Source organism: Scardinius erythrophthalmus, assembly GCF_964197995.2.
Source record: "Scardinius erythrophthalmus genome assembly, chromosome: 1".
Taxonomy (NCBI): domain Eukaryota; kingdom Metazoa; phylum Chordata; class Actinopteri; order Cypriniformes; family Leuciscidae; genus Scardinius; species Scardinius erythrophthalmus.
Window position 1 is genome coordinate 38,959,580 of NC_138221.1, and position 24,810 is coordinate 38,984,389.

At 39.6% G+C, this 24,810-nt stretch overlaps 1 protein-coding gene across 5 annotated transcripts in view; it reads right to left on the bottom strand.

The window, feature by feature from the left end:
- Window positions 1-14,711: 14,711 nt before the first annotated feature.
- Window positions 14,712-24,810, bottom strand: part of tnrc18 (trinucleotide repeat containing 18) — a 67,733-nt gene continuing 57,634 nt past the window's right edge. For all 5 annotated transcript variants that reach the window (XM_081384909.1, XM_081384906.1, XM_081384908.1 and 2 more), the window contains exons 23-30: window positions 23,765-23,840; window positions 23,215-23,323; window positions 22,555-22,671; window positions 21,938-22,096; window positions 20,316-21,610; window positions 18,979-19,215; window positions 18,768-18,842; window positions 14,712-18,682 (exon numbers count right to left, since the gene is read on the bottom strand). In XM_081384909.1, the coding sequence (XP_081241035.1) occupies window positions 18,476-18,682; window positions 18,768-18,842; window positions 18,979-19,215; window positions 20,316-21,610; window positions 21,938-22,096; window positions 22,555-22,671; window positions 23,215-23,323; window positions 23,765-23,840 (2,275 nt within the window). In that variant the 3' untranslated portion in view covers window positions 14,712-18,475. The remainder of the gene's footprint in view (window positions 18,683-18,767; window positions 18,843-18,978; window positions 19,216-20,315; window positions 21,611-21,937; window positions 22,097-22,554; window positions 22,672-23,214; window positions 23,324-23,764; window positions 23,841-24,810) is intronic.

A 24,810-nucleotide genomic window follows, 5' to 3' on the forward strand; every position in this document is an offset into this window, starting at 1 on the left:
AAACTAAAATGCTTTCAAATGGTCAGACTAAACTAGCAGAAATAAGGATTTTTAATTATCTAAAGGTTTCCTTTAAAAAATGTAGCACTTCATAGTTGGTATTGTTTACATGGTATTAAACTACACAAATGCCTTGAGGACCACATTCAAAAACAAGGCAGAAAATGTCAACTATGGGTCTATAACTGCTTATGCATATAAACTCCAATATCAATAAATTTAATGTCAGCATGATATCTGCAGTACAGGAAAGTAATCAAGTTCAAATTAACATGAGCTGATTAAAACGTTAAACTGCGTCTAGCTTCATTTTTATCTGACCAGTTTATTAAACGGTTCATTACGTCTTGCATTTTAGGGAGCTGTTGTGAGCCTTACACATTTATATTTGTGCCTTTAGTTTGAAGTCTGAACATCATTATGAGAGCATTATGCCGCCTCATGGTCAGCTGGTACTCCGTTTTAATTTGCACTGTACAGCAGATGGCGCTACACGCACAGGAAACGAAATTGTTTAAAATTGAGAGACTCATGGTAACTCAATCAAGGTGCAAGAAACCGTTTTCTCTTGGGAAGAACAATTCTTTTTTCAGTAAGTGACATGACAGAATAACAAAACGTGGCACATATCCAATTTGTGCTTAAAATATACACTAATAAGTGGCTTCTGTTTTTAAGTTGATCCTGGTGTGCTTGAACTTTGGTTATTGATGATAAATATGGGTGCCCTAGTTGCATATGATTTACTGCAAGCTGCTTCTCATCTGACAGCACTTGATGAAAAATGATCAAGAGATTTTCCTGCTGTGTACATCTGTGCATGTGTAGAGAAGCCTAGATTGTACTTAATAGCCGAGGTAGCCTTTTATTGAATAACATAAAAGTAATCAATATTCATTATTTATCAAACCTATATAGCTCTCTTTAGATGTATTTTAGCTTTATCTTTTATTACCACTTAGCCTACCATTTAATTGTTATTTTTGTAAAGCTGTCTCAAAAACTAGCCTGCCTTTAATCTTTTATTCATTAAGCAGCTAACATAAACGTTTTACAAATGAAACGCATGTCAATCTCATAATCAGCCGAGGTACTCTGAATTCGCTCCCTACCCCCAACACATGCACCAAATGTCATTCATCCCTTTAATTTAGCTTCCCACGTACATTCATACATCCCACGGGGACGTGTGTCTCTTGATTGTGGTGGGGTATGTTCACGCAGGGATGCAGGCCATGCACAAATGTTCCCCTTCATTCATGATGAAATAATTACACTGAGAAACAAGCCACTAATAAGTGAGTAGTGGGCGACAGAGACATCAGCATTCACAGCGCTGTTTCTCAGTGATTGCACAATTATTAGAGAGACTCATTTCGTCCTATCCCACAGACATGATTTATGATTGGTTGCTTAATGCAAAAGACACACGAGTATACTATGTTTTATTTTTGTTGTGTTTTTAAAATGAACAGAATCGAGGGGTGCTGCTGGAGGTATTGTGTCAGTGTCTGTGATATGGACGAACTCCCGTGTCATTAGATTCATTGTGTTCGGGGCCCCTCTAGAGCACAGGAGGTCTCAGAGCAATTGTGTGGTGCCTCACAGTGTCCAACTGAGCGTGTAGGAAATGTCACCTCCAGGACAGACCCTCTGTCTGTACCCAGTGTTATTTTAGTTTCATTGAGATACTATTATAGCTTTCAATAAAAAATGAATTCGTTTTTATTTTTATTTATTAAATGGCTTGGTTGAATTCCAATGTAGAATGCGGTCTATTATTTCTTGATAACACACCGTTGCCATGAAAAACAGAGCGTTGCGGACGCGGAACGGACTATTTTCTTTAGCGGAAGCAATACAATAGTTTTAAATCAATAAACTCCTTTTTAAATCAATAATTTGTGTCAAAGTATTTATTTATTTTGTAGGTACCCATGTATTAAGCGGGATAATGTATAGCGAGGCGGTTGTTATAGCGAATAACCGCTTCGCGTCGGGGTCCCGTTCAGCCTGTCAAGGTTGTTATCCAATTTAATTTGCATACTTAACTTATGCACTATTGATTCTATGACGTTTTGTAGTAGGCCTACAATTAGTGTGAGTAGAGTGTTCATACTGAAAATTGGCAAAAGAAAAAGTAGGCCTACACTTTAAATACCCGGATGATGTAGGCTACTTAATTAGCGAAGGGAAAAAACGAATGCTGTGTCCGAAATAGAAACTTATTCACTATTAGCCTACGTTAGTCCACTTATATAGTTCACTTGAGGGAGTGAATGAAAACTTTTCGGCGCTTGCGCAGACTAAGCCAGAACACGCGCACACGTCACACACCAGGAAGCGCGCGCGCCCTCAGATCACTTGGACGTGGTTGTGTAGAGGTAAAAACGATATAAATAGGCTACTGTTCGTTTTCTCACACAAACCGCTCGTTTCGTGTCTTAGGCCATCAATGTGTACTTACGATGGGGAATTGTTTAATTTGGACTTCTCTGTGCATGCTCTTTGAGGGGGTGACCATAGACCTGCATTATATGACTGACAGACAAGAACGGTTTGACCTAAAAATATCCAAATTGAAACTACTGCAGAAACAAAGACACCTACATCTTGGATGCCCTTGAGGTAAGCTAAAACATACCAAAATTTAATTTCAAAGTGAACTATCCCTTTAATAATCATTAGACACTTAATAGCAAACTCTAGAAGTAGCCTAAAATGAAAATACTAAAAATTAACCTTAAAACATTCATGCACCACATGGCTGAGTACATAGTGCATAAGTAGGCTACATAGTGTATAGTGTGTCATTTGGGACTCAACTTTGCTGAAATAAAATGTTTAAAGTCAACATGAAATTAAAAGTAGCCTATATCTGAGTGAAATGGCTTCTTGAACAAGAAAAAATTAGGGAGCGACTTTTTTCCACCAGGAATTGATTGGATGGTTGTGGTTTGCTACTGCAGTGATGTCATGTGATTGACAAGTTGCCCCGCCCTCACGCCAGTAAACACATCATCAGAGAAGAGAAGAGAAGAGAGAGAGAGGGAGGGAGGGGAAATTATTTTGATTATAGATTATGAGGACAAATTAATAAAAAACAATAATGATGATGTGCACAAATACATCATTTATAATAAATACTGCAATATTCCATTAAAAAAAAGAAATGTCTATTTTGATTTCATGGTGACTTTAAGTTTTTTATATTTTATTTTATTTCAGTTATTTTTGATTATTTTTTTAAAATACTGTATCTACCCTAATTCTCCATCTGAAACCTTGGAAGAGGAGAAATGATCTGATATCTTTGACCAGGTATAAATCTGGGGGGGGGGAAAGAAAAAAAGATATAAATCTGGGCCGCCATATGCTCAGTATCCGTGATGATCTAGCCTTCTAACTTCAAGAAATAAATCTTTTCATCATCCAGTGAAATATAATTGATCGGTTACAGTGTCCTTGTAAAGTTTCATTTGAAAAGAGCGTCTTCCACTTTTAGTACAGAGTCCCATTTCCTGCAGAGCCCAGGGGACAGTTATAATGGCAGGTAACTCATCATTAGGACACACTTCACTTCATGTTACAATACTTATGAGACGCAGATGCTTCTGTTTCCATCTATTTTTTTTATTTCAATCCATGTGAAATATAGTTTTTAAATGACTGCATGACACAAAATGAATTATGAATGCACAAAAGAACCAAAAGTTCAATTATGCATTTTATTAAAATGAACCATTTGCATTTTTCCTTCCAGATTTATATGTAAAATGTTTTTATAGATCAAATCTGCTATGTCACCTAACCCCAATATAAACGAAAATATTTCATTAAAAGCGTCAGGAATGTGCTGCAGTGAAGGAAATTGAGAAAGATGTTGTCTGAAGTAATGGATAATCCATGAGGAGAAGCAAACGCAAGCCAGTCTGTCCTTTGAGCAGTTTAACTATGGCCATCTGGATGTCAAATCTTCAGCTATTCTAATAAACAATATCTCATCTTTCATCTTCTAGTCTTGGAATAATAAATCAAATCATGCAAATAACTAGATTCTTTAATTCCAAGTTCAATTTGCTTGCGGATTAGAGGCTTTCTGAGCCGTCAGAGGGATTCTATACAATGTCCCTATTCACTGGATGTCACATTCATCATGGCTTTCATTACAGCTCCGCACAGCTCGCACTGAATGATGTGCAGGAAGTTGCTTTGCACTGTCACTCCACAAAGTCAAGGTGTTGTGATCATCCTTGATTTGCTTTGACTTGTGCAACAAACACTGTCATGCCACTTTAGAAAGAATCAAACCAAGGTTTCATTTATCCATGTGTTAAAGAATACAAATTTTCACCGTATAAAATACGGTGACAATGTTTCAGGCATGCAGGAGGAATTTCGGTGCCTATATTTTACGTCTCCGTAGGCCCATATTTCATTAACCAATATAATGATAATACAACAGCCTTCTTAAAATACTAAAATCTGGTTTGTACCAAAAAAAGAATATCCCTTTCCATGAACAATGGCTAATGCTAATGCGTTACTGCAAAACGCCATCAGTGTAAAACACGACTATAAACATTGACTGAACTACATACAATGAAACATAACCAAATTTGTTTTGGTTTTTAACAATAATACTATTTAAATAAGATAATCAAATGATTTAATATTAACATAATATTTACAGTGACGTTACATGCATCATCCTTGTTAAATCTAATATTATTGTTATTGTGTACAGTAAGGGGTACAGTTTGATTTTCAGTTAATTGACAGATCTTAACAATATCATTTCAAAATGCTTCTAAATGTAGTAGTATTTTAAAGTGCACATATGTAATAACAGCTGACTTCTGTATTTATGTGCCAGATCAATAAATCTGATAAACTGTTATTAATGTTATATTCAGTCATTTCAATAATTTTCAATAAGTTGTTGCTGACGTTATAAAAGCAATTAGCTAAATGTATATCGCATCAAACATCATGAGAAACATGATGAGGAAATGATGACAGAATTTTCAATTTTCATTTTAGGGGCGACTGTCCCTTTAAGTGGCTTATTGCTTCATTGAGACCTTGGTGTGGTACACAAAGACATGTAATCACGTCCTGAGACAAAATGAGTACTTCCCCACTAATGACTATCTTATTATAACATTTGTGTTATAATGACACCTGAATATTCTTATGGGAAGATTCTCTACAGGCCCTAATCCTCTCTGACTCATCTCTTCACAGCCCATTGACCAGCTGTCTTCATTTAAACACAGTGTTGTGTTAGTTGTAATGTGCACATAAGTGAGTAACACCAGCTCCCTGTGCTCAGTTTGCATTTGTCAAGGGAGATTTACCAAAAAGCACCATGTGCCATATATATATTTTGTTTTACACATAGGCTTATATACCATTTTAATAGCACGGTACACTGTAAAATCATCCTACCTGTTTATTTCATACTGGTTGGACAATCCAAAGAGCACCGTAAAATCACCCTACCATTGCTTAATAAGAATCTTCGCCAAAGTTACACTTAATTATTTTACGTAGGGCAGACGCGAAGCAGAAACCCTTCTTTTTAGTGAATCAAAAACATACGCCGCGACCAATAAAGACACACTATTCTTACTATTTCTGCTATAGTACGATATGGTAATACGATATCGACTATTTTTGACTGACAAAATGCCGGCGGGCGGACACAGCTACAGTGAGTAGTTCAAAATCTTTCTTTTTAGTAAACTCTGTGTACAGAAACAATGTGCTCAATGCTCGAGTTCATGTGTAGAGCCCCTGGTGATACCTCGAGCGAAGTTTCATGTTGTGTCGAGCCTTCTTAGTGTTTTAAAAATAGCGATTTTTGATGCTATCATAGAAGTTCCCCAATCACTCCCATTCAAAAGGCAATTTGACCGAAAATGAAAATACGGTCAAACTTAAAAGTTGAGTTTCCATTCTAATTATGCTTTTAAAGAAAGTTTAATTTCATTTTGCCGAGAGTTATTGAAACAATATTCTGCATGAAGGGCAGATGATTTAAGGACTTAACTTTTAGCCCTTTCTCACCAGTTATTTTGCTATTATTTATATAATCTAGCAATTCTAGTTTTTAATATTTTTGAATTAAAAATTGTTTATACGTTAATTTTTATTTTTAGTTGTGCTTCTGTCATTTGTTTATATTAATATTTAGGTTTCATTTATTTATATTTCAGTTTTAGTTTTTAATTACTTCTAGTTAGTGATTTTAGTGTTTCAACTTAAACTAAATAAAAAATGTTGCATTGACAATTTACCAAAATAAGTTTTTATCAAATATATATTTAATTTAATTTATGTCAGGTTTATTTTAATTAACAAAAAGTTTTTAATAGTTTTAGTTAACGATAATAACCTGTTTTCTCACACAAAGCTATTGTATCATATGGCTTCAAAAGAATATGTAATAGAGTGCATGGTATGGATCACTTTTAGAGTGCATTTACTTTAATGGTGCTGTTGTGTCCTTTTAGAAGCTTGAAAGCTTCAGTCCAGTGGAGTGCTACGTTGTGACGTGCTTTCCGAGGCCCATTGTGTCCGACTGTGATGCTGCCAGCCTCAACAAACACACCATTATTTGTCTGATAGCTTCTGTTCTGTCATTTTGTCTGCAAATGTCACACAGCAAGGGAGTGACAAAAAGGCTGACCGCTAAGCAAAAAATAATTCAGCTTTTTTGGGAGGGCTGTCTACCATTTCCTGAGAATTCAACCTTCCAATATCGTGCCTGCACTGTAAATGTCTTGGATGCTGCAGGGATGTCTCCTCCAGCTGTGTGAGTGAAAACACAGGGTGGAGATGTATAGGTTCAGGGATGGAGTGTGTTTTTGACAGGTATATTCTTAACATACACATTCTTAGCTCTGCACCTGCTGTGCCATCTTGACGCCGTCTCACGAACCCCTATACAAACATTCAGTAGCGTTTCTATGATTGACATATTCTGGTAACGTTGCCTGCAGCCCGCACTAAACAACTCAATATAAAGACGTTTCTCGCCATTATTTATCCTTAAATCATGTTTTATTGAATTACTGTCAAGTTAAACTGCGTATTCAAAACACAACGAAGTTAAAATAGGATTTTATGGTGCTAAAATATTCAGCAGCAGTGGCAGCGTGGGAACAACGCAGTCTTTCTACATAGAAAGAATAAAGAAAGTCATGTTTGGAGCGACATGAGGGCGAGTAAATGATGACAGAACTTTCATTTTTGGATGAGCTCTTCCTTTACGCGTTTTGGAGCTAATGGATTCTTGTCATAGACTGCAACTTTGTTTATGTGACTCACCCCGTCAAGCTGTTGAAAGCTGTCAGAAATGTTCCAGAAACTGGGAGGAATCCACATCGCTCATGGTCACTCACTCCAAACTCTGTGACAGAGAGCAGCTGGACTCCGCACTAAATGGACCCTGTGCTGCAGCACAATCTCAGCTATCCTGCTGCTCTCCAGATGCTGTGATCTACAGATGAAGGTCATCAATCAATCCGTAAGGACACTGGGTATAGAATGAAACTAATGAGCTCAGAGGGAACACTGAACCTTTTGGCCTCTCTGCCGGTCTCTGTTCATTTACTCAGGGTTGAGTCAGTTGATCCAGTTATTGTGGATTGTTCGCTGCATGTATAGAGACAGCACTAGTACCACAGGTAGAGATGTTATACATTCAGTGCAGTGCCTGTGAATGCTGTGAAAAACTAAAAAGGCTATGGTTACTATGATGGATTAGATTCTTTTCAAGTTATAAAGTGCAGAGCTGTGCGAGGCTTGATTGAACATCACAGTGGCCGTCTACCTGCCTGCAGGGAGCAGAGAGACAGTTTCCGCCCAACTCTCTCGGCAGGCCTGGCACCGCAGGGCAGCTGAAAGGAAAAGAGGAACGAGGTTTACTTTTCACATCCTGGCGTCAGTCGTCGCTGAGTGAACTCTGTTTTCAACACACAGTTTACAGGATGAAGCTCAGTGCTTCAGGTGTGTTTACAGCGGCCTGGACCATCTAATGCAAGAAGGTGAAGAACCTCCAGGCAGTTTGGGTGTTGACAGCTTCTTCTTCACTGTTTGTTCTCTTTAGGGGCGCAGCAGCAGTGGGATGGGAGAGCTCCACCTGGGACTGCAGTTAGAATATTTGAGGCAGACCCAAATGGATCCCGCAGGAATGGAGACCCTCGCCCCCTCCAGGCAACACGGATCAATGGCCTCCTCTGCCTCTCTTCGAGCAGATGAATGCGTCGTATGTTAGCACGCCTCGAGAGTGCTCAGAACCTCAGTGTGTGCAGTTCCAGAGCATTCACGGCAAAAAAAATATATATATATATATATTAGTCAAGATTGGATTAAAATTCAAAACCGTCTTAGCACTTTCCTGAGTGCAAACTGCTTATGCACTCGCACTCTTGGTCTGCATATTAAAAAAGCGTGCTTTGTTATTACTGGCAAAGGAGCTGCACTGCAAGTACTTTCAGTTGATCTTGGTGGAGATGCTTTTGTCAGATTAATAACCAGATAGTGAGCCATTTGAGAACACAGCGGTCTTCTATCCGCTTCTTTATTATGAAGTAGTAAAAAGAAAATGTCTCGCACAATCAAAACATTTGAAAGGGCACATAATGGAAATGAGAGAAAGAGAGAAGGAAAAAAAGATGATGGAAAAAGATGGAAACAGTTTTCATTATTCCCAATTCAGGCTGTTAAACTGTGGGGTGAAGAGGATTGCATCTTGTTCTAAGCTAAACGTATATGTTAAAACTAAACACAAAAAAGACCCAGTCAATCAATCCATAAATACCTTAATCATGACAACACAGAGGGGAAAATATATATATATCACAGTATGCCGTTTTTGAAAAAAAAAAAAAGCAAAAACATTGAATTTTGATTCTTTTGTGTTTTATATTGTTTCTATGAAACAAAACCTCAGTTTTCACACCACTCTAGATAGGGGCAATTCAATTTAGGGCAATTCTTTATTGTCAATCTTTATTTCTCATGCAGCTGTTGGGATTATTTTAATTCCTTTTCTATGTAAATTACTTTGAATTATTATTCTGTATATGCTCCACAATATCGCTCTTCAAAATGGGGACATCGTTGATCCGGAGGTTGGGGAGAATCATGAGAGGATGGAGGGAGGAGGAGGGGGGTTGAATCAAAAACTTGCCTTGCCTTCAAATTATGTAGTTTATTAATAAAATTAATAAATAAAATTCTAAAATGGTAAATGTAATGTTGGATATATGTTCTATATTATAAATGCATTCTATTTTTACTTCACCTTTAATAAATGTTTTAATTATATAAATATGTCGAATAAATTTAATTATGTGAAAAAATATATATTTAGTGGCCTTTAAAAAAAAAAAAAAAATAAATAAAAAAAAATCAAATTCAAGTTCCTGACTCAAAATGACTTAAATGATGGAGTGGGTCACATTAATCCTAATTTTGTTTGCAGTAAATCTAAATATTAATTACATTTTAATTGTGAGTTTTGCAGAATAAGTTACCAACTAATCTTCACCAGATTGAACCCACAATCTCATGGGTCCTAAATAAAACCTGGCACTGCTGTAAGACAGAATGTAATAGCAGCTTTTGTGAGTTATTCTTAAGGACAACAGCCAATGTATACTGGCATTTGAGCTAAGCTTCATTTTGTCTCACCGTTTGTCCCACAGTGACAGTCAAAATGGCAAAATGTTCACTGGACTGATTGGAAATAACTTCATTTGAAGTGATTTCCTGTGTAAAAACACTTCCAAGGCCAAGCTTTGATGGACTTGCTTGAGGAACCAGTCCTTGATGGCATGGTTTGTGGACTTTATTGAGGGCGAAAATTCTCCTCCAGCTGATTTCCTCCTCCTCGACAGCAAACCAAAAGGGGCGTCACAGACATCAGCCCCACCAATGTCAAACCATTCTCTGCAACACAGAGCCAGAATTACTGTTAAATGGCCCTCTTCAAAAACCATTCTTCCCAGGTGTGTGCGGCGTGCCTGTGGATCCTGTGGCCACCGCTCTGCTGGCAGAGGAACGTGTAGGTGGCCTATCGCTGATTATTGTTCGCCTTCCTCCTTCACAATCGTCACAGCTAGAGGAGGTGAGCAGCCTTAATCAACAGCTCTGTCTATCAGCCCCTCACTTCTAGGGATCCAACTGCTAATTCCCGAATAGATTGGCAGTAATTTGTGAACGGTGACTTGATAGGAAGGCAGCAGGAAAAAGCAATCCTCCCAGTGATAGATCTGTCTTTTCCCCACCCAGTCTCCCCTCAGATCGCGTACTTTGGCAATCTTTGGGAAAAGTGCTCTGCGGGTTTGAAGGTCCCATTTTGTTGAACATAATGGCTCTTGATCCAACCACTGCAATCACCCCTCCCCCTCCCCCTCTAAACCGCCATTTTGCTCACATTGATTTCCGGTTGTCTGGTTCTCATTCATGCACAGTCAACCTGAAAGAAAACGCTGAGCCGGAGCATGGCTTTTCACCTCCATAAGTCAACTTTGGCACATCTGCCCTGCAGTTTATTAACAGCACAGCTGTGGTAGTTCTTGATGATGATATTGCAATCAATAGCAAAGCATGTGCGACTAGGTTGAACGCTGTGAATTCATTGACGTGAGTCGCATGCAAAGTTCATCATACAACTAACTCAGCAACAGATTGGCCAATAGAAAACCAAGTGGGAATGCTCGTGAACTCCATTTTACATTCGCCTTTAAATTGCCATGAAGCATATGCCGCCACTAGATAGCCAACGCGCGCTCAAAGGCGCCATCAGAGTAAATACATCTTTGCACGTCAGCGCAACTAAACAAACACCCCTCTCCGATGAAGTACTGCGAAACAAATTGGAAGCGCTTGACTGCAGATTTCATTATGAAGTCTGGTAATAAGTTCAGTACTCTGAGGGCTGAATAAACCACAGATACTATGATTCACTTCCAACATGCAATTTCCCTCTGTAATTTTCCTTTAAAAAACACATGCAATTTCAGCTTATAACGTACAAAAACACAATACAACTGGTCATTTATTGCTTTCTGTTACTAAAAAAATGCCATCTTTTTCCTGTAAAAGATAACCATTTCAAGCAAAATGACAGTGTGATATTACCAAGGCTCTGGGTGTCTCTCTCTCCCCACAATGGGAGCCCGGAGATTCGGTGACAGTCTGAATGGGGAGTTGGCTACTAATGTATCCACACAGCAGGATATTGGAACAACAAGGCGAATGGCTCTCCTGTGAGTAGCTGAGGTCCATTGCACACATTTTCTTGGTTTATTTCTAACAGGTGCACGCACATGCATCGGCGCTGAGTGTTGTTCTCTCATTTTGTCTTAATGCTGAGGCAGTGATTGCTATGCCCCTGAGATTATTATATGAATGTTTCCCTCCCTGAAGCAGTTTGTACAGCCGAGAGCGCGGTCATACATGCATCTCCGCGCTTCATACTGCCATAAATCCTGCTCCTGTTGAGGGGGAAGCAATTTGGTGGGGAGAGCGATATGAGCCATGACAGGACCGGGTCCTGGGCCTCGTGGCCCCGAGCAATGCTGGTCGGCTTGTTTGCTGTCAGCACACGCTGTAATGAAGGAAGGCAGAGGCTCTGAACTAAGACTCCTTCTCCTCCACAGACCCAGAGGGTCAAAGCACTGTTTCGCAGAAATGAAGCCATTTTCTAACCAGCAATCACTTCTGAATTATTCCACTTTCCCTTTTAAACTGATGGACTGAGACTGCCGGTAAATGTTTGTTTTTATGCCGCAATCATTTTAATGGGTCATAAATGGTAAAATGCTCCCGCAATATGGACGACCCTTGCTCTGAGGACCTTAATGTTTAATGCAGTCCTAAAACGAATACTCAATCATATCTCCAGTCGAAGCAGTGAAGGGTAACAGCGAAAATCAGCCCCACTTCCATTCGGAGGCCATTTTATGGTGTCCTTGGTGATGTAAGACACAAAATGGACCCTGGATATTGAGGGGAAGTGTTGAGGAAAAGTCAACCATTAGTGTGTAGAACTTCAAATGGCATCCCTGGTGAGAGATTGAGCTGCCGACGTCCTCTCCATCACAGTACGCTTCCATCGTTCGGCGCGCTTTAATTGTTCCACGCCTCAGTTCGTTAAATGAGCATTCCAGCTAAATGACTCCTGAATAGTTTATCAAAATGGAGGGTATGAATATTGCATGGCTGCTTTCTGCTTTTTTGGACTTATTAGCATAATGCTTCTTTGCGTTGCGCTGTGGCCCCTTCTGACAGAATCATAGCTTGTCGAGAGAGAGAGGAAGGTGGTCTTTGGTGGGTTTATTGGAGGGTTTAATTGCTTTTATGAGCTTTGACAGCAGCAGTTGACTCCCGCAAGGCCGCAGTGCTGCTCTTAAAAATACTCAATATTTTTTATTTATTTATTTTTGTATCATGATAATGCATGTAGCCATAGAGTATAAATGTGTGTTGTCATTTTCACACATGGCACGAGTCGCAGATTACTCAGGGCACATTGAGCCATAGCTGCTCCTGTTCTCGTACTTATTTAAATGAAATTCCATGATAATTCACATTTGAATGTTTTTTAGTCACAAGCAACTTCTCTCATGCTAAAAGCACAAGCAGTGTAAGTAAAGTCGTTAGTCTGTAATTTCTTATATACTGGATTCAGCCCCCCCCCCCCAAAAGACACAAAGACCAATACTACACATCATAGGGTGCAAGTGCTACTCAGATTGTGCTTTTCGGCAAGTTTGTGTGCTTAAAGAGAAGCAGAGTTCACAAAACAATATTTTTCTTCTTAAGTGATTGACATTAAAAACTCCCTGAATTGCTGAGTTGACGACATCAAAGCAACAGGTTCAAACATATCTTTAGCTTGAATGGATTGCAACACATCAGACACTTCAAATGTGAATGCTTTTACACTGGAGATATGGAGGGATTTGTTTCCCTTTTGTCTTTATGAAAGTGATCCATGAAAGGATCGCGACACCCTCCTGAAATGGCGCGAACCCAAATCTGGGAATTAAAGGGATAGTTCGGGGTGAAATGAAAATTCAGTCATCATTTACTCACGCTTCATGCCGTTCCAAACCTGTATTACTTTCTGAATAAATTGAAGACATTTTTAACTGTTTTTGTCAATACAATGGAAGCCAATAAACCCAACTGACTTTCAATGCATGGCCACAAATATGTACTTAAAAGATATTTTTAAAAAATAGTGTTCTGCAAAAGTTTGGAATGACATAAGGGTGAGCATAATGCTAAAAGAATGGTAATTTATGTCTGAACCATCCCTTTAAAAGGTACAATATTTCAATTACACCACTTTTGCAGTCGTGTTTAATCATAAACATTCTTCTTGCTTATTTAGAACATTAAAAAAGTATGAGAATTCATGATGTGTGCCTCAAACAAGATCCATTTTGTCAGTAGTAAAATTTAAGGAGCACTTCCATTAGATTGCATTATGCTAATTTTATGCCACTACAGGCAAAATCAAAGACATGCATTTTCAAATCACATCTGCAGTGTTAATGGAAATTGAGAAGTTGTGCCTTTGATGGATAAGAAATAAGCCAAGGGGTTTAAATTCAACATTTGTGACAACACAATGCATTCTTTCCCATTTCACGAGCACTTAAAATGCAATCCCTTCCTTATTTAGACTAGGATGGTGGAACAGCAGCTCAGATGGTTTCAGACAGTGAGGTCACAGTCTACCAACACACTTATAATAGGAGTTCCCTGTATTTCACTTTAGCTCCATTTCAGACCACGGATTAGCGTATATGCATAGTCGCAAACATGTTTTGCCTTTTGGCGGCTCATTCCAGTTGAAGAGCTAATTTATGAATGGTCAACAAAGCAAATACGATTCCCTTTAATTGCTCAGGATACCATTTTTTTCCCCCTCAAAGCAAGAGTCGTTCTGTCAGCGAGTGGAGAATTCACTAAAGACGTTGCACCAGCATTAGCAAATTGAGCTCAGCTTCAGTTCAATGCTAACAGCTACTATAAATTGTAAATTGTTCCAGGAAGCTCAAAAATGGTATCCTGATGAATGTGAATGCCCACGAGGGAGACTCAGAAACCGCCTCTTGCCTAACAAAACACCCCGGTGACCTTATGAATCTACTGCACCACTGTGAACAGCAATGAATCATCACGCATGCTGAAAAACGCTCTTTCAGAAATGGGATTTTTAAAGGAGAGGAGGGGGGGGGGGGGGCATTCCATTGCAAGTTAAATGGCTCAAGGACTACCATAACAAAAATAACACTCATTCAATAGAGCGCCACAATATTTTCACAGAGGACAACATTAATTTTCCTCAATGTGGACATCAATATGCAATTCAGCCATGTTGTGAGATGAATCCCATTTACAGCATTCCTGTGGTCACATGAGCAAAACTTCAGTAGGATGGTGGTCATACGCTAAGTCATATTGCTCGGCTCTCACAGGCATCTTAAAGAAGCACTTGTACAGCAAATGACAGGAGCTGTAAAAGCTCACCAGGTCGTAATAACAGTTCAGTTCGGTGATTTGTTCATCTGAAGTAATACAGATTCAAATAGATGGATCACAGTTGCAATTCAGAGCCACATGGTTCGACACAATTAAAGAAAAAATACACGAATAAAGAGACAAACTCAATTCCATTTCATGACATTTATTGATGAACTAGAAAATACTGAGATACTAAAAGAATTGAAAAACACTGATAATGCTGGTTGCATCTGTAAAAAAAAAATCCAATCCCATTAGGTTTACACACACAAGTCAACAGCAATCTTTAACATCGGTTTCAGTTTAAAAAAAAAAGATTTAGTAATTTTGTTTTTTACAAGATTAAATGTGTACAAAGTATATCCGCATTCATCTCCCCCTCTCATAAAGGATCATTTACAAAACCTTGATGCTTTAAAATTTCAAATAATAATTTCAAAACTATAGCTTTTTAAATTTTTATTATTATTTTATTTTGTAACAGGACCATACCAATGCTGAAGGAACAGCAGATGAAGACCAGTGAAGGACCAGCCTCCAGTCCACACTAACTTTCTCTCTCATCTCCCACATTCATGAACACGTTCCTTCCCTCACTAGCAGCTACCTCACAGAATCCAAATTCAGCAGTATTGCACATTAAGCATGGAGGACGATTGTTCAGAGAGGGGGAATGTCATAAAGAAAGAAAAAAAGGAAAAGGTTGAACAGAATCATGCAAACAGTGAACTCTATTACGCTTCTACTCGGCTATACGCGGTTTTATAATAAGCCAGTTAAACCTTATACGTCATAAGATACACTCAAACAGACCCTGGACGAGTAGCAGAGGACATGAGCGATTCATCCCACATGACTGCTACCAACAGAGGCCACTGTCTCATACAGTGACCCGAGGGGAAGGAATGGACTCAGACCTCCATTCACGTTACATTACGTCACAATAAGCAAAATATACCTTTGTAGATTGCTCTAATATTATTCCTAGAAGCATATATGCGGTTTCTAAAACATGCAGACAAAAATACTCTAAAAAGTGCTTTACAGCTTAACTCAAGCTCCGAGTAAACTTTTGTTTTGAGGGGCACTTAAATTGTACAACAACTCGCTAAACAGGCAAAAATCTTTGACACAAAAGACTGTGTCAAATCAAAAAGAGCTTGCTTAATGTTGCTTCAGATTCACTGTGCATTTGAAGATCATTTGGCATTTGAATTAGCTTTGGGTATGTGTAAAATTCTCAACCAAATTAGGTGACTTAGAAAAACAGTCCAAACCGGAATAGGCTGAATATCGTTTTAAGCCTCAAAACTACACACATAAAATGATAAAACATGTTAAGAAATACAACCTATTGAATATCAACAAGATAATATCTCTTTAAGAGAGACTGGGCAATGTAATATGAAACGTACATGAAAAAAAATATATATTTCAGACATTTCATACCGCTCTACTATACGCAATAGTGTCAACATTTCTATAATATAAAGAAATTTCCGAAATACTGAGCAGGCCAAATATTTTCCAATCACAAAGACTGGAAGGCTCTAGTGTCCATACCCTTCTTGATCTCACTATCCTCCCTCAAAGAACGGGGGAAAAAACGAAACAAAACGACAGAAAGAATCAATAAGTATCAAATCAACATCATTCACAGAGGGTATTCATCATGGCAAAAGACTTAAAAACAGGCAATGGTTTAAAAGCCCATGTGCACTAAGTATAATAATACCACCAAGAGAAAATATCAAACAAAAAACATGAAACGTTGAACCAACGTGGGAGGTAGAAAGAATAACAGTTTAAAAAATTTGGCTGGGCAACTACAGAAAAAAAAAAAAAAAAAAAAAAATCAAATGTAGCCACTAACCTAATGTTTTCTATATATATCTTGGTAACCATAATTGTTAAAAAAAAAAAAAAAAAAACAAGAGTCAGTACAGATCATCTAATTGTTTTTCTTTCATTACTTAAAAAAGATATACAAAGACATTTTTTTAAAAGGAAAACGATTTCCTTACAGCATAAAAAACACGTGTCTAAAAAGAAAAGAGAAAACATTCATACCCCCCTTTGAACCATAAAAACGAGGCACAAATAAGAACCATAATTACAATTAAGCAAATAAGGTGTTCGATAGTCTCTTCATCCATGTAAGGACGCCATAAATCAAATACATTTCACTGGTCTTGATTAGAGAAGCAGCGAATACATAGCCTGGTCCTAACAGCCTCTGATGACTGATGGCACTTTCTCCGGAGCACAGTATCAATCAGTAGGACCTATTTTCAAAGACAACATTCAGACTTTGATTCTGCCGGTATACGGCAGCTTTTAGGGACCAAGGTTAAGGCTATTAAGAACGAACCAAAGAACGGCTTGGAATAACGGAGAGTAAAAAGTCGACATGGAGAAAAACGCAGACGTGAGAAAGGCAAAAAACAACTCGGCTTTCAACTTTCAGCGCTAACAGATAACGTCACCTGCACCGCTGCCATTTGTTTATTCGAAGAAAGTGCTTTCATGCATGAGATGTAATTGCTTTCTGTGGGGGGTAATTCTAGAAAAAAGGGAAAGTCGAGTATAACAGACATGATAAGCAAGCGTAGCTTTTAAACTCTCCATCTCTCACTAACCCTGAGAAGCAATGAGAGAACTAAAATGGTTTGCCCGCGAAACGCTTCACGTCCACCTGAACAGGGGATTGTCAAGGGAAGTCTGTCCTGTGTAAGACCAAGGGCAGAATTTAAGTGCTTTTTGTTGTAAAACTGCATTATGGGACAACTGGCTTTGAAAACTGTCAAATCCTACAAACCATTTGTCCTGTAATAGTAGTTTTGATCTCAAGATTACATTACGTTGTCAATGTAGTGGGCGTCTAAGATTCCAGTAACGACTTACAAGATCTGTACTCTTAAAACTAGTTCCTGATATTTGTTAACGTTTTAAACTTTATTCACAGTTTATTAAAGCTTTTTTTTTTTTCATCTTTTGCTGCTTTAAAAAAATTACTGTCACATAAATCTATGGTACACGAAAATAAAATATATTTGTCCATATCATATATAGCTCGTATGCATGTATTTACAAAGGGGTATCATCTGCATCTGCTTCCATCCCAGTAGAGCCCTTCACTCATGAAAAGAAACCTTTCTGTCGCCGCAGCTGAGGGATGAGGATCGCATATAAATATTCTGATAGATCTTCTGGGCCGCTCAGTGGAAAAGTGACTCACACTTTCCTATTAATAAACAGTCCTTGCAGGCTCGCAGACCACAGTTCTGTCCATTCTTTTAAGTGCTTCTCACATGGGCCGCAGCTCTACGTCTGGTTTCATTTTTCCCTGTTCATTAGCCAGCCCTTGAAGATCTGGCAGGGTTCTACCAGTAGTAACTGGACAGAAGTGTGATACATCCTGTCAGCTTCAATTACTCTTTCTGTTGTTGGTCCCACGGCCAAGGAAGCGGGATCCAACCAGGCCTTCTCACCCGGAGAACAGGTCCTGCAGAAGTGGTGTCACCTCCATTCCAGCCGCATCGGTGATGGCTGTGCTCAGCAGAGCAGATGCAGTTGACCTTCAAGACATTTTCGACGTGCCTTCACTTTCTTTGACATGTTTAACTCTTCAACTGGAGATTCCTGAACATCATTTGTCCACTGCAATCACTTCACTGGGTCAAAACAAGGTTAGGGTTGCTCCAATAACAGGCCAAACGATTGAATCTCTACTAGAGCAATTTCACAATATGTGCAAACATGACATCTGTTGAAGAAGTCTCTGATCTCAACTGATGCTTGTATCTTTGTCAGGACGTTTCCATACTTGATTGATTAGTCAGGCTTTGGGTAAAGCCAACACATCTGTCTAGCCCTTATGTCTCATTGGTTTTGTTCCACACGTCTCACTTGTTGATTCTCAGCAGATCACTGGAACCCCATCCGTGTTGAATATCATTCCAGTGGTGGGTTCATAAGTCCCGGCCAGGTAGTAGAGGTCTTCACTGTCCTGGTACTTCTTAGTTTTAATCATCTGCTCATATTGCTCAAGGCTGACCACCAGACATTTATGAGAAATGGTTTGGACGTCATTCTCATCAATGTGAGAGGACTGGTACAGTGCCCGCTGAAAAGAGAAAGCAGAGCGATCTATCAGACTGTTTTCAACGAGACGAAGATGATCAAACCATTTCCTTGATTGGTTTTCTTACCTCCATGAAGTCTTTCCTCTGGTTAGAAGCATGCAGAACAGCAGGAAGACTTTGGCCGGACATTTGATCCCAGTTCTGCCAAACAAAATTTGATTAGTTACAAACCCAGATAAAAGGCAAGACTGGGACAAGTCCAAGTACAGTACAAAAGCTCATATTACTATGCCCACAAACCATTATTAATGTTTAGGAAAGGGAGACAAAAAGTAACCTTTTTGTCATGAAGTTTCTTCCCAGGGTTGGTTTCCTCTGGATGATAGAACCATTTGACACGGACCACCATGTTGTTTCCCCAGGACTCCCACATGCTCTGGATGTGTCCAATAAATGGGAGGTTGGGTCGTCCAGCAGACAGGAACACAGCACAGTCTCCAATACGGATCATTTCCTTACCACGCATTATGGCTTTGTAGAAAAGCTTCTTTGCCTTCCCTTTCATTCCCCGCCTCTGTCAGAAGTTGAAGGAAAAGCAAAAGGATGTTTCTCCGGGTACTTTTACGCCCCAGGGGTTGATTTTTATCAAAACTAACAGATTTCAACATTTTCCTTTTATTATATGAAGGTCACATTAAAATCGTCTTAGAAACTTTTTTATCATCATTAATACTGGCAATTTTCAAAATATAATTATTAAAATCTGACCAATCTAATCAAATAGTGAAATTGACAGTAACCATTTTAATATTTGGGAGAAAATGATTTATCATTTTTTTTTTTTCACAACACCAAACATTTATGCCACAAATAAATTTGTCAAAAATTAGCCTACTTGTTTACCAATGAGAGAAAGGCTTCAATGAGGAGTATGTTTGAGATAAAATATGATGTATTTGATATGTGAAGAAAAAAATAAATCAAGGTGAATATAACTTTTAGAACATAATATATTTAATATGTATAATTTCCATTTAAGATGAAATTTTGTCAAAATACGCAAAAAGTGTGGGAATATTTAATTGTGTATTTAGCATACATGAAATTCTAGCTTTAAAATTAGCCTTGGCAAGACAAAGGAGTTGACTATTTTATGCCAAAAATACAATATGTCATTTCCATCACCGTCATTTCCATTAAGTCCAAATTATACTTTTTTTTTTTTTTGCATAGGCTAGGATATGCGAACAGTGTGCATGCCATCTATTTCATCAGCATAGTACACACACCTCTACATTTTTCTAACCGTAGATACTCTTTATGTTCAGCTCTCATATGTCCCTTGAAATTTTTGTATTAATTAATTAATTGGTTAGCTGGCCCAACTCGTCGTTTCCCAATTGAAAACAGAGGAGACAGAACAACAACAAACTTGTTTTTTTCTGAAAAGAAATAGGCACTCGACTCTAGAAAGTTTCATCCTTGTCCAGTGTCTGTACTGTGTTTGTGCACGCAAAAATGAAGTATACTTTAAAAGGGCATGTTTTTGGCTGTACACATAAGCTAAACGTTTACTTTAGACTTTACACAATGCTATTAAACACATGATTTGAGATGTGGTAGAAATGACACTGGTGGGACTTTCAGAAAGACTCCTAAAATCCATGGGCTCACCTGAGTAGGCTTTCCAAACCACTTCCACAGCTGTCTGGCAGGAAGAAAAGCGGAGATCTTGGGTCTGTTCTCGACGGAGGGTAGCCTCTGTCTTTTTGCCAGCTCCTTAGTAGTTGGGAGGTGGACTCCCTCTCGTCTTTTGGGGCGACCGACGCCCTGCTTAACCTTCTGCTCTTTCTGGGGCTTCTGCTGCTGAGTAGCAGATGCCTGCTGCTTCTGGAGCTTCTGGATGCTGGCAGCAGGCCCTGTTTTCACCTTGGCCTTCTCGTCTTCCTCCTCTTGAGGAGGTGCATGTTCTGTGGCAGGGGATGGTTGAGAACCAGCGACCAGTTCTTCATCTGAGCTACAGGAGGATTCTTCATCGCTGGTGGTGGAAGAGGAGGATGATGAGGAGGAGGAGTGGGATCCAGCTGAGGATGAGGAACTGCTTGTGGATGAGCTGGAAGACGTGGGGCTTGATGCCCGCGAGCTATTGGAGCTGGTTGAGTCTTGTTTGGGCTTCTTGTCCTGCGCGGCCCCTCGCTCCTCCTCTCCGTCTGACTCCGAACTGCTGCTGCTACTGCTACTGCAGTTGGGACACTCCAGTTCCTTCTTGTCCTTCTCTCCTGAGTTGCTTACCTTCATCAGACCTTCGCTGCCGCTCCCAAGCTTACGAACGCTGTAGGTTGACACGCTCTCAGCAGCAGGCGGCTCTGCCTCAACCGCCTTGTTTTTAGCCTTCAGTGTTTTGTCAGCAGTGGATATCGTAGTGTAGCTGACACCCATCACAGACTTATTCTCTCTTTTGGAGAGGTTCTGGCCCTCCATCATCATCAGGGCTTTGGTCTTTTTGGTTTTGGGTGACATGACTCCCTCATGGTCCAGCTTGATAAGGATCTCAGTCTGAGGTTGCTTGCGCTGCATTTTCACACCAAACCCAGATGCCTCCTCTTCAGGCTTTCGCAAGCGTTTGACTGGCTTTCCTTTCCCTGCGGGACTCGGAGTCTCATTGTTGGATATAAAGGAGGCCAGAGAAGTGGAGGGCTCATTATAGAGATCCACAGACAGAACTTTTCCATAGAGTGGCTGCGAGTAGACAGACTGGGGCTGGGAACGCACTTTGGCTGGGGGCTTGATTCCTGTGGTTTTCTTCTGGCTTTCATTAGATACGGGAATGGAGGGGCTGGCTGTGCCGACTTGCTTAATTTTTCTACCTGGCCGTGGGCCGCTTTTCTGGCTGGACAGGGGCCTCTCAGGGACCTGCGTCAGGGTTGGTGTGTCAGGCTTTTCATGCTCCTTTGGAGCGACTTCAGGCTCTGGAAAGCAGCACAGGAGGGAAGGTTTTAATATGCCAGACCAAAAACACACTTACCTCTATAAAAATGCTGGGAGGCTAAAAAGCTGTTCCTGTTCTGACAGTAAGTTATTTCCAAGAAAAATAATGTGATTTATTATCTATGAAACCACCAATCCAGTACACTTTTGTAAGATTACTGCATTTCTCATTTCAGTAACACCAGTTCTGACTGCTTGATGTTTAATCTGAACCAAAGCAATAACCACTTTTACAAAAATATGTCTCTTCTATACCAGCCAAAATGTAAAGGACGGTAAATGTTTGGTTCAAAAGAAGTGGAAATTACCAGGCTTAGGTTTGGGTTTTCTTCCTCTGCCTCTACTTTTTGGAGCAGACTCCTCTGTGTTTTTGGGTGGCGTTTCTTTTCCATCAGGTACATCCTTACTGCACTTCCTTCCTCGCCGTTTGGTGCTGGCCACAAGGAGGGCAGGGGACGGTTCTGCACCTGGTCAGATAAATTTCGTGTTGAAAATATTAATAACATACTTTGGGACATTTCTGTTTGACAATTGATAAAATAATAGCAAATACCAAATATTGGAACATTCTCATGTGCTTTTCGGCCTCATATATTTTGATAATGATCATACATAAACATTTTCACAGTCAAACACACATACACACATTAATATTTATCCAGTGCTCTTAAATACTATACACAGACCTTCAAAAATCTCAAGTCTCACCCTCAATCATATGCAACCCCCTGGCAACTAGTGGAAAAACATTTTACTGAATCCATCATCAAGCTTCAAGAGCAAAACCAAACAAAAATCAGACGCTGCATGGACTCCAAATCAAACAGAGCACATATGGGTTGTTTACATAACTTGGAAATTCAGGTAACGTTTCATGTACCCTTTCATGCCTTGGCTTTTACTCCCTGCTTATCTGAATACTCACACTGAATCTTGTAGTCCGCCGGCAGCAGTCTAATATGAGAGAGAGGGATTCGGCCGGTGTCTCCATCGTCAAACTCCACTGTAATCAAATCGTCCACGTCTTCCATGTCTGGACTCCCTGTGGACACGTAACAGAGTTGCCGACTGACGCAAAAGAACATGCATCACCTCAATTTTCATTTCCACTGAGTGAAACAGCAAATACTGCTGCGCAAAAAGAGTGACCGCATATTTCTCAGTGGTGCAGCAGCGGCTGCAGGGTTTCATACAGGGCCTTTTCATTCTCATTGGTTGACAGCGGCAGTAGCAGCGACCTCCCTTTAAGAGTTTCTTGACAAGCCTCCAGCTCCCTCCTTCCTCAGCAGGAGGGAAAATAAATAATAATAGAGCAGAGCTCTGCATGTAGCTAACCACACCATCCTTCATTCCCTGGCTCAGTTTATCTGGCAGTGCTTATGAGCTTGGCTAAAAGATTTAGATTAAAGGAAATGAAACAACCCTGAAAGGTTCTCTTACTGCACCTCTGTGCGGAGGACATTGGACATTTGTGCATATTTTTCCATTCGAGAGACATAGATGCAGTAAAAAAAAAAAAAGATTAGTTAATAGTCTGTAATAGCCAGTGAAAGAAGCTCAATTAAGCGTAAAAGGAAAGCTATACCTCTGACGACCGTGCCAGGGTAGAGGCAACGGTACTGCTGGCTCCAGTAGGCTGCGATCCGGGTCCCCTGGGGAAGGTATCTGACGGAGGGGGGTTTCACATCAATAATCTGTAAAACAAAGGAAGTGTGGATCAGAGAGGATTATTAAATCAACACCTGCGTGCATTCGCGGTCATCCGTCTTATAGAATGAATAACTAATGAATCCTTTTTCTAGCAAGGAACCGTATATATTGTATATATAATCCATCTTAGAGGCCGTAATGGCTAAGGTTGCTCTTGGCAGAGGTCCGCTTCCAACGGTACATTAGGAAGGAAAGGCGGTAGCATGTGCCTAAACCAACAGACAGAGGTACTGGAGCAAAACATGCCCTTAGCTTAATAGCAGGGGAAGGTGCTAAACAGCTTCTATATTACTGCGTGCCCCGGGCCTGTTAGCAGAGAGAGGAAACTGAGGAGTGTGCCCGAAGTAAAACACACAGGCCTGTTGTGGTGAGCCGTAGCGTGTATATGGGTCAACGAACGGTGTAGGGCAGTGTGGCGTACTGACCGCCTCCTGTAGCAGTTGCTCCAGGCAGTAGATATGTGGCCTGTTCCCCCTCTCGCCCTCCACCACCACGCTGTATCTGTAAGACAGGACACAGTCATGAGCACAAAACCAAAATCTAGGGACTGCACATCCTGATGTCAGGGTAATATTAACATCAAAATGTAATTTGCAACCCATTTTACTTCCATAATGTGAGTTATGTAACAGGATATTCAATGGAAACAACAACAACAAAAAATATGCAGGGCAAGACTATTTTATCCATCAGGAAATGACCGGATGGCGAAAAGTGCTCGTTCCATAAAGGAAAAGAGTTTTCAGATGGTTATCTGGCATTAAATGTAAGTAGCGACAGATCTTTTCATCCACATTGTGACGTACATCTGAGAGCAATAATTAAAAAAGGGAAAAAATGTAGGGCGGGGACTTGGTTCTATCCACTGGGTGTTGATTGGATTTAGGCAGATCTAAATGTGAATTTGTACCGCCGGTTTTACAGACAAGGCTAAAGCCTATAGTCCCAGACTAAAACAACGGAGTATTTTAAGATAATCCATGCGTACTTTGAGGTCAAAAATGTGTATCCGCTACGCAAAATGCGTACAGGTTGGCAGGTCTGCAGTAATGTTTTTTTGCTTCTAAGGCACGTTTATAAAAGATACTTAAATGTCCTAATTTAACTAAGGTCTAATCCTGGCTTAATCTAAGCTCTGTCTGTGAAACCAGGCCATAGTCATTTAGTTTAAGAGGACTAAATGATCGGAGGAGTCCAGCATAAGTCACCAGAGAGAAATCTGTTATTTCACCGGACAAAAAAAAAAAAAAAAAATGAACATGAAACTTAATGCTGACATTAAATATCGACAATATATTTTAGAAAGGCTGCATTAACAACAACAGACTCTATGGCTATCAGTTAACAAACTAATAGGCTGCACATCCCTAGCTGATATCTGCAAGAAGTGAAAGTCAAGCAAGTTATTACAATATGATGAAAGATTAAGAATACCATTGTTTTCATTCTTTGGTATAACATACAACAATGA